The sequence below is a fragment of the Danio rerio genome, chromosome 2, assembly GCF_052040795.2.
Source record: "Danio rerio strain M-AB ecotype USA chromosome 2, GRCz13ab, whole genome shotgun sequence".
Taxonomy (NCBI): Eukaryota; Metazoa; Chordata; class Actinopteri; order Cypriniformes; family Danionidae; genus Danio; species Danio rerio.
In genome coordinates this window covers 43427623-43441809 of record NC_141022.1, presented here as the reverse complement: position 1 = coordinate 43441809, position 14187 = coordinate 43427623, and the positions used below count along the sequence as shown (strand labels likewise).

Below are 14187 nucleotides of genomic sequence, written 5' to 3'. Positions count from 1 at the left end.
ATCATCTTGACTCCTAACTATTATCATCACCTTTTAGACTATTATGAACTCAGAATGACGGAATTACTCTCTAGCAGAGGTTACATGTGCTGGTGAAGATTAAAGATACAGATGAGAGGACTGCACTGACCGTGGACTATATGTTGCGTGTTGTTTTTGAATCCAAATAAGGACTAAATGTATGCTGTGTGTAGTTTTTCTGTAATTGGTAACATATTGGAGACTGTAAGGGGCTGTGAGTGTTCATATATGTTGCATTTATTTATTTATTTTATTTTATTGCAGACATTACAGTAAGCTTTACTTTGACATTTCCTCAAGCGAGAATGACATTGACTGAAACTTTTTGTCATAAACCACGCCCACCAAAAGAGTACCATTGGTACCCTTTTAGCAGTGGAAACGCAAGCCTGATAAAGGTGACCTGTATCGTACCGTACTGTATACCACTCAGTGGAAATGGGCCATTATTCAAGCATTTTGAAGCAATAACAGCAAAAGCCCATTACTATGAATACTATAAATCCACTATCAACTTGTGAACAGATCTGTAACAAACACACATCTTTATACCAATTTTAAATGAGGCCTTTGGTACTCTCTTGTACTGTATTAACTTAATTCATTATATTAAATGTCTTTTAACCTCTCCACAGAAGAATGATGGACGGTTTACAGTGATTCAGCTGGTGGGCATCCTGCGAGGCATTGCTTCAGGAATGAAATATCTCTCCGATATGAGCTATGTCCATCGTGACTTGGCGGCTCGCAACATTCTGGTCAACAGCAACCTGGTGTGCAAAGTGTCCGACTTTGGCATGTCTCGAGTTTTGGAGGAAGACCCAGATGCTGCTTATACCACCAGAGTAAGTTTGACGCTTTGTACTTGTGTTTGCAACCATAACACAAGCTCTCTAACCCAATCATTCCCAGCATTTAACCCGCATGTGCTTATGAAACTGCCAGTATCTTTTCCAATTAGAATCAAAATTTTTCAATCAAACTAACTCCCAGTATGGAACGCTGAGTGTGCGTTTGCGAGTGTGTGCATGCGTGTGTGTGATTAACCCCCATGCATGTGTTTGCTATCTCTTTTGAAAGGAAATAACAGGAACCTATCAATCACAGGGAGGCAAGATACCTATTCGCTGGACGGCTCCTGAAGCCATTACTTACAGGAAGTTCACCTCCGCATCTGACGTCTGGAGCTATGGCATCGTCATGTGGGAAGTGATGTCATATGGAGAGCGGCCATATTGGGACATGAGCAACCAGGATGTAAGTGTTTTTTTAAGGAACAGACAAGGTTGATTTGTGTTTAAAGTGTTGTGTTAAATGTTTTGGTTTGGTTGTTTTTCTGTTTCAGGTGATAAAGGCCATTGAGGAAGGCTACAGGCTGCCTCCTCCCATGGACTGTCCAGTTTCTTTGCACCAGTTGATGTTGGATTGCTGGCAGAAAGAGCGCGCAGAAAGGCCAAAGTTCAGTCAAATTGTCAACATGCTGGACAAACTCATCCGCAACCCTAACAGCCTGAAAAGGACAGGAGGAGAAATAGCCAGGTAATAAATTCAATCTCAAGTTCAAGTTGCTTTATTAGTATGATATTTAGGACAGTATTGCCAAAGCATTTCAGATATGTATTAAATATGTAATATCAACATCATCAAATGAGTAAAATATACAGCAAATGAGAAATAAATGACAACAAAATTAATAAAGCAGACAATATATCTAAAATGCATATTTATGAATAATTAGAATAAAAAGTGTATATTATATAAATAAGTCAAATGAGTTGATTGACCCTTTCTAATGATGTACATACATTTTGCAGCCAATTTAAAATATCATTTCATCCTCTCCATGTTTTTTTAAATCAAATTTTTAAAATCTTTTTAGATTAAAGAATCTATTATTTACTTTGTCTCTGTGGCTGTGAATCCAAGCAGAAATTAGTCTTCAATAAAAGAGTAATACAAAAACCCAACAACTTTAGAAAGCAAAAGTTGACCCCCGGACATTTTAGAAGATTTAGAAACACCGGCCAGACGTAATTTTAGGCCGCAAAAAGGCACATCTCTTTGGGTCTCTGCAGACCATGTGAGACTGTCTGAGTAAGTGTTGTTGACAGTTCTCGCTCACATACAATGAGCAGAACGAAATGTGTTGGGCAGGAAAAGATTTTTTTTTTTTTTTGGCTTAGTCCCTTTAAGTCCCCATTAATCAGGGGTTGCCACAGTGGAATGAACTGCCAACTTATCCAGCAAATGTTTTACGCAAGAGATGCCCTTCCAGTTGCAACCCATAACTTAAAAAACACCCATACACTCTCATTGAAAGCACTGACCTATATTTATATACAGTTGAAGTCAGAATTATAAGCCCCCCTGACTTATTAGCGCCACTGTTTATTTTTTCCCCAAATTTCTATTTAATGGAGGGAAGATTGTTTCAGCACATTTCTAAGCATAATAGTTTTAGAAAACTATTTCTAATAACCGATTTATTTTATCGTTGCCATGATGACAGTAAATAATATTTTACTTGATATTTTTTAAGACACTTCTGTACAGTTTAAAGTGACATTTAAAGGCTTAACTAGGTTAATAAGGTGAACTAGGCAGGTTAGGGTAATTAGGCAAGTAATTGTGTAATGATGGTTTGTTCTGTAGAGTATCGAGAAAAAAAATAGCTTAAAAGGGATAATAATTTTGTCCCAAAATTGGTTTTTAAAAAAATTAAAACTGCTTTTATTCTAGCCGAAATAAAACAAATAAGACTTCCTCCAGAAGAAAAAATGTTATCAGACATACAGTGAAAATTTCCTTGCTCTGTTAAACATCATTTGGGAAATATTAAAAAAAAAAAAAAAATTAAAAGGGGGCTAATAATTCTGACTTCAGCTGTATATATGACATCACACAAATGCACATTTACTCACTATTTACTCACCATTAGATGGTTTCAAACCTTTTCAAAGAAAAGTTTCTTTTCTTTGTTGAACACGAAAGAAGATAATTTTTAGGAATGATGGAAACCAGAAGCAGTCAACATATATACTAGGGAAAAAAAATACTATTGAAGTCAATGGTTACAGCAGTTTTCAGCATTCTTCAAAATATATTAGTTTGTTTTTTAATAAAAGAAAGAAAGTGCAATGGATTTTTTAAGTAAGGGGTGAGTAAATGATGACAGAAGTTTAATTTTTCGATGAACTATATATATATATATATATATATATATGTGTGTGTGTGTGTGTGTGTGTGTGTGTGTGTGTGTGTGTGTGTGTGTGTGTAATTAATGTTTCCCAATGAACATAAAATGTTTTGAAGAATTTTAAATTAATTGATTACATTTTTGGAGTTGCATTACTTCAAAATCTACGTAGCTAAAAAAACTTTCCTCCTTGGCTCACAATGCTTACAGTGGGTTTATCTTTTTTAGTCCAGCCCAAAAACTTTTTTTTTTTTTAATGATCCAATGATTAAATTGCAGTAAATGTGTTCTCAGCTGTGCCACACAAGTGCGGGTTACATGCATGACTGCCAGTGTTATATAAACATGTTCCAACAAAGTGATGCTCACAGCTATAAAATCTTTTATAGATCCTACATAGAGTTGTTCAAAGTGGGCAGCACAGAGCCAGCCCAAGCTCTTGGGGCTTCTAACTAAGCCTTTTCTCGTTTTTTTTCTAGACCCAACACCACCCTCCTGGAGCCTAGCAGCCCAGAATTCACGTCTACCCTGGGATCAGTTGCCGACTGGCTGCAGGCCATCAACATGGAACGTTACAGAGACAACTTCACCGCTGCTGGCTATACCACTCCAGAAGCTGTGGTCCATATGACACAAGAGTAAGTCACGTGACCTAAAATCTGGCCACTCTTAAGGTGTTACTAGACATGCGATGTGTGTATGTTGGCCTGGAGCGAACGTTTGACTAATGCAAGAGAACGAAACGCAGCTCTTAAATCAGCGCTCAGGGAGACACGTTCCTGACGTATGGTTTCAGTAGTCACATTTCCGTGCAAAACCCCTGCAGATGCCAGTGAAGCGTTGAGAATTCTGCTTTGGCATTCAAATGTTCAGTTCTTAGATTACATGTTAAAAGCAAATGAGTTTGGCGAAAGCAAATTCTACATGTTCTCATCACCTCTACACTGTAAAAAAAATGCTTGGTTCCACACAATTCCTGCATGTTGTCCATAAGGTGCCATATACTGCATTAGTTTAATAAGTTAAATTGTTCTCTATTATCTACATAGTAGTATTATGGCTTCGGTAAATAAAAAAAATAAAAGAAATAGTTTTTTAAGCTCAATTAATACTACACATAATACCTACAGAATCAGAAGGTCCATGATTGACCATATATGGTTAGGGTCATGAATATTAATGAGCTCCGCTCTGACCTGCCACTCTTAACAGACACACACACTGACAGCACGATGTACACTGGGCACGGATAAATAAAAACCCAATCACAGTAACGATGACCTGTTTTGCTCACCGGATCTGTTGTGGATAAAGGCTAAACTATAATTGAACTTGACTATAGACATTGATAGGGATGTATGGTGTTGTTTTTTGAAGCTATGGTGAAAGAAAACATGGCCAGAAATTAATATCAACCTCTGTATGAACAGAGTAATCTGACACAATTAAGCAGTCTTCATGTGTTTGTTGAATTATATGTCTAAAATAAGGGAGGACAGTTATCGTTGTTGTCTCCCTAGAAAACGTTGTTGCTTATCAAACACAGCATGAGGCATGCATATTAATTATCTTAGAGCTTTTTTATGATCTCAGAACTTGATGACATGGCTGTTCGTCAGGTCTGGATGAATATCCTAAAGTAGGCATACATGCAAATGTGGAGGGCATGGCCTGTGAGTCCTGTCACAGTTTGTTTTGTCTTCTGATTGGCCTGTTATCCACAGAGGTTTCATGCCCTAGGCACACTAGAGTTTAAGCTCGTGAAATTCTGTCAAACGGTGCTGTGAAAAGTGGCGGGATTAAACAAGATGATTAGACATTTAAACAAGCGAGCGATTGGTCCATATTTTAAATTCCTGTCCAGAGAGGTCATGTTTTGATCCTCGATTAGTCTCACACAGTCAAGTGACAAGATTTCACAGGTCAGAGTTCACCAAGCTTAACTTGACGCACAAAAAGACACATTCGCGTGAATGGAAGTCTATGGGGAGAAAAGTCTAGTGTGATCGCAGCTTCACACTTATGGAATTTACACAAAAACAAGGTAACAATGGTGAATGAGGCAGCCCATTTTCATATACTGAGCTTTTATTATTCTACTATGTCTTGGTATACCCAGATGTTCATTATAGGGCAACTTTAACTTATTTTTGCAAATTTACAGTATGTGGATCAAACATAAATGAATAAAGTTCTCCCCCTCAAACAAAAAAATATTTTATTGTGTTGATTGTGCAGCTCATTTTAAATAAGTAGTTTGAACAACCAGCAAAAATACTGTTTTAATTGTATCTTGTGTTTGTAACAGGGACATGACGAGGATAGGGATCTCCACCGCTGCACACCAGGATAAGATCCTCAACAGCGCGCAGGGAATGTTGTCCCAGATGCAGCAAATGCAGGACAGGATGGTTCCTGTCTGAACCCCACGGGATCAGAAAACACATTCACACACACTTTGGACTTCCTTTTTTTATTTTGGTTCTAAGAAAATCCATTTACCTCATCCATGCACTTTAAATTCAATTTTTTTGTGGGGGAAAAAAGGAAAATATTTCAGAGGAACGATACAGCACTTTTCTTTTAATAACGCCATCGAGTCAAGAGGATCGTTTAGCGCTGTACTGACGCTCTGGATGGGATTGTAGGAAGCTTTTCATTTCACCGAAACTACGAAGGAGTTTGTTTATTTGATTTTTTATATGTATGTGCCTGTAAGTAAATGTATAAATAGTACTGGATTTTTACTTTTTTTTCCGTCCGCTCTTGCCATTTCACGGTTGCTTGAGTGAGCGGCACCTGGTGGAATTTTTACGCTCGAATTGGAGGCGACGGAGATAAAGATTTTATGCACTCTTAACGCTTTTGTTCCGGGGATTTCGGAGAGGCATTCATCTTCCCAGCAGCCACAATGGAAGACCACTTCTGGAAGGTCTCCAGGTCTCCCCACCCTCAGAATGGAATATCTGTCTCCACTTCGCAATTCGCTCCACTCGGCCTGGCCTGGAATAGAAAAATGGGCCCTCAGTTTACATCTTTCTCTCTCCACCTCAGTCTCTACGGTTTTCCCTCTCTCTCTCTGTGTCTCCGGAGACCTTCGGCAGGCCGTGAAATCAACACATGTCTCCCTTACTGGAAGTTCCATCAGAGCTGAACTAAGGTAAGCACAAAGTCGGACCCAGTGTTTATGGGATCTGCTCTACTTCCTCTTCATCCCCTGCAGTTATTTATCCACTCATTAGTTGGGATTACAAGCCGTTCTGATGAATACAAGGCAAATATATCGGCTGCGTTTGATGGGACGAGCTCGAAACGGAAACAGAGCCAAAAAATGTGTTTTTCCCATGCTCCCCGACAACAGAGCAATTTTATTTTCCATACTCCATGGATTACAACAATTAATGCCGCGTTTGTGTGTCCCGCTCTGTTTACAAGACACGCTTTGAATCCCAGAATCATAATCATTATCTTTTCTCTCTCTTTCTCTCTCTCTCTCTCTGTTTTCGATCCATAGAGTCACCTTCACACATCTGTTCTGCAGCGATATCCTGTCTCGCATCCGCTGCAGTTTCACTAACTACATTTACTTGACATCAGGACAAAGGACTTCGATTCCCATGATTCCCTGCTTCCAGCGCAGGAGAAAGAAAACATGACAAACAACCCGAGGAGCAGTCGAGGGCCCTTTGGTTTTCTCCTTTGAGATTTGATGAGAGATATAATGAACATTTTCATTTGGTCTCGCTCTTGACAGGAAAAACTCGCTGCAGCGTGTTGCCGTTTCCTTTGAAGGATGACGGTTTGTTTTGAGGAGCATACACTAAGGACAAAAGCGCATGATGTGTGCTAAGACTGCAGAACTTTTGTGGCTGCTCTCTGGAGACCAACGTACTGGAGTTGTTTGCTATATGTGCTAAGCCACTGCTGTTTTTTTTGCTTCTTATCAAGGCTGGAGATTGTAGCTAAAAAACAAACCACATTTCTTTGAGTCGTTTGACTCGAACTGGGATGATTTCAACGCTAATTTGAATGCAGACTGCAAGAAGAGGCACGCTATTTGTACCTAAAATAAACTTATTACAGGAATGTTTAGAACATGGGCAAACTTTTAACATTTCAAGTGTGCTCTGTGTCAAGTTCATCCATCCATCCGTCCCATCTGAGAGACTTAATGTGACGCCTTCTCATATTTAACTTTGCTTTCCTCCTGCTTCATCTCTCAGTATTCCCTCCTCACCTGTTTTAGGACCTGTTGGAATATGCAATGAATGTGAGAGGAGAGAATTTCAGTAGAATGTACTGTGCCAAGTCTCCTAATGTAGATTATACTGGAGGAACTCTAACAAATGGCATCCCCCCCACCCCTCGAGCTGATCTAGGCATTTTTATTAAGCTTAACGTTGTGCATAATTATGTTTTTTTTTTGCCTCTCTTCCATTTTTATTTGATGAATTTAGGTACATGAAACATGTCATTTATTTATGGTATTTTTTATCTAGTTTGTAAATTGTAAAATAGAGCTATGAGAGAAATAAATGATTGCCAAGTGCATTGTAATTAATGTTGAACATGATTTATGTGGATAATTCTGTACAAACTAATGGTTGGATAGGGTTTTGGATCACGCATCTGATGAGAACAAAACAGATCCTGTGTTTATATTCACAGAAAGAGGTATTAGCTGTAAAAAAAAAAAAAAAAAAAGTTGCTGCCTGAAATCAAGCTGAATCAAATTAACCTACAAGTCATTTCAATTTACATTACATTACACTGACTTAAATATTAAATTAAATAAAACATGATTAGCTTTTTTAATAATTTAAAGTAAGATTTCAAAACCATGCTGTTATGGTTTATTGATCATATTTTTATAGTGCAGATCAGGGTCAGAAATCAAAATAGGAATTCAATATTGTTACATATGAATCACAATCTCTGTTTATTATATTGGAATAATGTCTATTAATGTCAGATAATAGATGCATATAAAAACATGTTTGTGTTTGGAGAAATGGCACATTATAATCTGGCTACATGGACCAAACTGAATGTTGGTTTAAAGTGTAAATCTAACACAAAAACTTTTTTAGGATGGCTTACATTGAGCTTTGAGCAAAAAACAATAATAGACATAGGCCTAGCTGCAAGCAGCAGTGACTGGGGTTTAAGCTTTTTAACATGGGTTCATTCATGGGTTCATTTATCAATTAGAAAGTCTCTAACTACTTAAATTAGTGATTAACAATAATATTTTAATCAGTAACGGTAAATTTCCGTAGAAAGACAGCCTCACCTACCCAGCAGGCACAGGACATCAACATGATGTCAGATTTTGGGTGGAAACGATAATCAGGGTGACGTCAGACGGACGTCAGTGTCTTACATCAGACAGAAGTTGGATTTTAATCACTTTCCAACACAACCTAAAACAACCAAATATCAACATTTAATGATGTTACAGCTTGACGTTGTGTGGACGTTACCACTATGACGTCTATTAGACTTTAGTTGAACACAGTTGAAGTCAGAATTATAAGCCCCCCTTTGATTTTATTTTTATTTTTTAAATATTTCCCAAATTATGTTTAACAGAGTAAGGAAATTTTCACTGTATGTCTGATAACATTTATTCTTCAGGATAAAGTAATATTTGTTTTATTTCTACTACAATAAAAACAGTTTTTAAAAATAATAATAAAAGCATTTTAAGGTAAAAATTATTAAACCTCTTTAAGCTATTTTTCTTTTGGATAGTCTACAGAACAAACAATCATTATACATATAACTTGCCTAATTACCCTAACTTGCCTTGTTAATCTAGTTAATCTAGCCTTTAAATGTTATTTTAATCTGTATAGGAGTGTCTTGAAAAAGATAAAATAAATCAGTTATTAGAAATGAGTTATTAAAGCTAATATGTTTAGAAATGTGTTAAAAAAATCTTCTCTCCATTAAACAGAAAATGGGGGGTAAAATAAACCGGGGGTCTAACAATTCAGGGGGGCTAATAATTCTGACTTCAACTGTAAATGTCAGCATTGATGTTGATTTAAGATGTTTGCTTAACGTTGGATTTTGGTCACTTTCCAACACAACACTGAATTTTGGTCACTCGACATCATGACCTAAATCTAACCTAATAATAATGTCTTATGACATGTGCCTGCTGAGAATAGACAGAAACCATGAACATTTTGCAAGATTTTCTGCAATCACATGGGGCCTGTGCATTTTGTGTAAAAGTGGCCCACTATTTTTGAATCAATTTTGATATTCAGTAAAAAGACTTTCAAAAGTACTCAAGAGTAGTAAGTATTACGCAGTAAAACCCTGATGTACATGTCATTTAGAGATGTGTGCAATTTAATTTAGTTATTGCCAAGCAGACACACAACATCATAAAACGTTAATATTATGTTAGATTTGGGTTGTGGTGAACAAAATTCAATGTCTAGCCAGCGTCTAAGGACAACTTCATTTTGATGTCCAACAACATCAAATGATGTTGATATTCGGTTGATTTTAGGTTGTGTTAGAAAGTGACCAAAACTCCAACCAAACTCCAACATCTCATAGATGTCATATTGGTAACGTCCACAAAGCGTCGAGCTGTAACATCATTAGACGTTGATGTTTGGTTAATTTTAGGTTGGACGTTGGACACTGACATCCCCACGACGTTGGGCTACAACATCAATCTGACATGATGTTGACGTCCTGTGTTTAAGGCCATTTCGGTCATCATGCAATAAACATCCGTCATCTTCTCATCAGTGACATGCATCTAAACAGTCTCTGGGTTAATAAGTGTAAAGATTTTGGACATCTTTATGAACACTTTATATGCTTCCAAAGGGTTTGCTACAATTATAAATCGCCCATTTCTTAAGGTAGTACAGTATGATGCGATTTACCTTCTATGTGAGATTTGATTGGACAGGAGTCACAGGACTGATTTTTCTCATTTTCATAGACAAGAAAAAATAAAGTAGTGACTGCAGGTTGAAGGGCAGTAGAGGAGTAAAAGTCCTCAAGCAAAAGTAATAGTACATGTTTTTAAAACTACTTGGTAAATTACAATTTCTGAATTTATTGTATTTGTATTTACACCATTCCTCCTGAGTATATAAATTATGATGTGTAGCATGATATTTATTGTAGCCACTGAGCACCCATTACCAAGCAGCAATTCATTTTCGTGTTATACTTTAATTGTGAGTTTTATTAATTTTGTTTAGCTAATTGTAAAAGGGCATTTTTTGCCCCTTATTTTGATTTTATGGGCCATTGTGCCCTGTAAAATCCTGACCCTGCAGCCGAGGGTACAACAGCACAGTTGGCTCCAATGCTGGTCACATATTTCCATTACATTTTGGCTGCAGTTGAAACGGAGTCGTTGAATGTGCTGGTATAAACAGGTTAGTCGCTCTTGCCAGTGGCATTCAGATTATTTTGAGTTTTCCCCTCTCCTTTTCACCCATCATTCCACTCCTCGTCTCTTTCAGCCCGAGCTTGAAGTGAGTGTTTGTGTAAACGCTGATTGTGAGTAAAAGAAACTTGGCAGGGTGAACCAACACATTAAAAGCGTATCAAAAATAAGAGAGAGAGAAATGAGAAAATTCTCCCCCGAAGAACAATTTCAACAATCAAACCGTATTATGGTTGAAGCGGCGGCAGAAGAGGGGGCTGCCCGTGAGCGCCTGCGTTTCGTCAGGTTTTCTTTTTTCCCCCCCTTGCTTTTTTTTCTCTTTAAACGTTTTTTTTTTCCTGTCCTTTCTGCACTTTGAATGGGCCGTAATACAGCCGCTTTGGCACGGTACGCCTGCTTAATCAGTAAACATCTGTTTCCCACAGCCGTCCCAGTCGCGATGAGGGCTGATTGTGGAAAGCCTTTGATAAATAAAGGAGGGAGGAGAGAGAGAAAAAACGAGGAGAAAACGTAATTTTAGAATCCCAGAAAACCCTGCCGTGAGCCAAGCAATGTTTTTCCTCTGACAATCATTCTAATGAGAGATGCATTCATTATGCATGTATTTAGACGCCCGTCACCCTGGAAAAAAAAAAGAAGCAAGGATGGAGCGCAAAAGAAAAATGTCTACTTTGCTCAGGAAAGACTCACCAGCCTGAATTGGTTGATATGTAATGAGGAAGAGAAACGGCATTCCTGCAGGATGAGAGCAGAGAGAACAGGAACTAGAGTGTTTTGATAGCTCTGGATGAGGTTTAACAGGAACAGTGTGGACCAGGACTTATGGATTTTAAGAGAGTGCTGAAGGACAGAGTGTGTCTGAGGACCAAGAAATGGCTTGAGAAGGTATACCGCCATAAAACCCCCGAATCCATGTTTTAATCTGTAAGCCCTGGAACAGCACGGTCTGAACCTTCAGGACAAATAAGCCAGGTCTTATATTTATAAGAATCGAGTGTCCTCTGAGCAGATCTTTGTGTTGCAGGACTGACGTCTTTTATCTGCTACGTATCAGTCATTTTTTTCAGTATCCACTTTATATGTTCTTTCCAGTGACTTCCAGCACATGGACTTAGAAAAAATATATATAGAAGGAAAAAAAGTTGAAGGAAAAGAATAACAATCGAAAATCTGAAGCGACAGCAGTAAATGAATTCAAACCTTCACTTTCGTTTACTGCTCCAGACGAGAATGGAAAATTACTGAAGTCGCCGTTAACAAGGATGTCACTAAGAGTTGCTTTTTATTTTTGATAAGTCAAACTTTAGAATCCAGTGTTTATTTTACTAAATCTAAAATTTAAAGATGTATTGATTAATATTAGTATTATGAATAGGGCCGGAGCAAGCTGAACTGGCACTCTAGTCAGACAACAATCACGCTGCCCTCAACTCGAAAGTGAAAACAGGAGTGACCAGTTCGTGAAGTGAACCTGATTATTGATTGTAATAGTACAGTATATTATAGTAGTATGGCAATAGTATTAATTAATATTTTGTCAGTGTTCAAGACTGGAAGTGATTGACACTTTTTCCTCACAGTATGTTTGAGTTCTCTGAATTATGAGACAGATAAAAAGACTCATTAGTCTGAGTTCATATTTCTAGAGACGCATTTTTCACATTTTTCCCAGCAGAAGTTGTCTTAGTGGGGTAAACTTGGGTAAACAAGAAGTATTTTTTCACAATCCTATTTGCCGAAATAATAATAAAAGAAAAGCTCCACAATGGTGTTATCAAGACTTTCAGAAATAAGAAAAAAAAAATGTGAAACTGAAGATGGCAGCCAGGAGAGAATAATGTCAAATTTATTATCCGCACCATAGACTCTCCATTAGAAACACCTCGCATAAGTGGAAGTTTGTTTTTTGTAATTTAACATAAAGATAATATAATACATTCATAAATGTATAGAAACGTTCATGTTTTTGTTTTTTAAATCTAAATATTAAAAACTTTCAAGTATTTAAGATTATGATGTTAAAGGCATCATAAAAGTCTTGTGACAAGAGTCCATTGCCAAACCAAACTGACCAAAATTTTGATTTAAAAAAAAAAAAAAGCACAGCCTGAATATTAAACAAGTGATCAAAACAGATCCTTTCAGGTCTTGACAAATGTTTGGTGGGAACTTCTGCATTCTTCATTTCCATAATCAGCCTTAAGCTGTACGAGACCTCTGGTCTAATAATCCCTGTACAAACAGTCGTCCTGGCCTGTGTCTCTGTGTGTGTGTGTGTGTGTGTGTGTGTGTGAAGAGTTTTGTCCTGACCACTAAAGGAAGCTTCTGGCTTGAGATCAAGATGTCATTTCAGGACACGTTTCGCTAATAAGTTGCAGATTAATAATTCAGATCAGGACAAAAACTCGTTAGACATTCAATTTTAGTCCAGATTTATTAACAGAAAAAGGAGAGTGAAATCCTGATGAAAAATGTCACTTGTATCCCAAAGCAAGAAAGCATATTTAAAGCTTCTATCACTATATTTATTAAATGAGAGAAAATATGAAGAAATGATGTTTACTCTTTCAAATACAAATTATAAATCTATTAAAATAAATTACATGGGGGAAAATGCTTACCAATTTCATAAAGTAAACATGGGATCTTAAAATTAGTGGATATTTGTGTTAGAAAGCTTTGAATGAGACCCTTGCTCACCCTTTCCTCTGAACCCAGCAAGCTTTTTTTTTTTGTTTTTAAAAGATTGATAATAGACGTCTAAACATAGTCATCTTGGCTAAAACAAGGCTTAATCTGGGCTGTCATTAAAAATCTTATAGACGTCTGAGAATAGGACAAAACTAGACTAGTCATCAAATAAACAGACATTAATGACTACACACAAGTCAAAATTATTAGCCCCCCTTTAAATGTTTTTTCTTTTTTTTTTTTTTTTTTTTTTTATATTTCCCAAATGATGTTTAACAGAGCAAGGACATTTTCACAGTATGTCTGATAGTATTTTTTCTACTGGAGAAAGTCTGAGTTTTTTGGCTAGAATAAAAGCATATATAATTTTTTTAAACTAATTTAAGCTCAAAAATATTAGTACTTTTAAGCTATTTTTTCCGATAGTCTACAAAACAAACCATCATTATACAGTAACTTGCCTAGTTATCATATTCTGCCTAGTTAGCCTAATTAACCTAGTTAAGGCTTTAAATGTCACTTTAAACTGTATAGAAGTGTTGTAAAAAAAATCTAGTCAAATATTATTTACTGTCATCATAGCAAAGATAAAATAAACCAGTTATTAGAAAAAAGTTATTAAAACTATTATGTTTAGAAATGTGTTAAAAAAAATCTCTCTGTTAAGTAGAAATTGAGGGAAAAATAAACAGGGGGGCTGATAATTATGGGGGGGGGGATATTTCTGACTTTAACAGTATACAGTCTGTGTAATCTGTCTGACGACTAGTCTAGTTTTGAGCTATTCTTAGGGTATTTTCACACCTGCATTATTTAGTTTGGCTGAATCACACTCAAGTGCGCACCAAAA

At 36.9% G+C, this 14187-nt stretch overlaps 1 protein-coding gene and 1 long non-coding RNA gene across 11 annotated transcripts in view; one reads left to right on the top strand and one right to left on the bottom strand.

The window, feature by feature from the left end:
- epha4a (eph receptor A4a) overlaps nt 1-7785 on the top strand; it is a 90014-nt gene extending 82229 nt beyond the window's left edge. For 4 of the 10 annotated variants that reach the window (XM_087239985.1, XM_087239984.1, XM_087239990.1 and 1 more), the window contains 6 exons: nt 657-866; nt 1102-1278; nt 1367-1560; nt 3697-3855; nt 5526-6377; nt 6732-7785. In XM_087239985.1, coding sequence (XP_087096111.1) covers nt 657-866; nt 1102-1278; nt 1367-1560; nt 3697-3855; nt 5526-5640 — 855 coding nt within the window. In that variant the 3' untranslated portion in view covers nt 5641-6377; nt 6732-7785. 10 annotated transcript variants of the gene reach the window in all.
- On the bottom strand, nt 7628-12732 carry LOC147837195 (uncharacterized). Its single transcript, XR_015478837.1, has 2 exons — nt 9236-12732; nt 7628-8719 (listed from the first exon to the last, which is right to left on the bottom strand). It is a non-coding gene; the product is annotated as an uncharacterized LOC147837195 (long non-coding RNA).
- Nucleotides 12733-14187: the final 1455 nt, after the last annotated feature.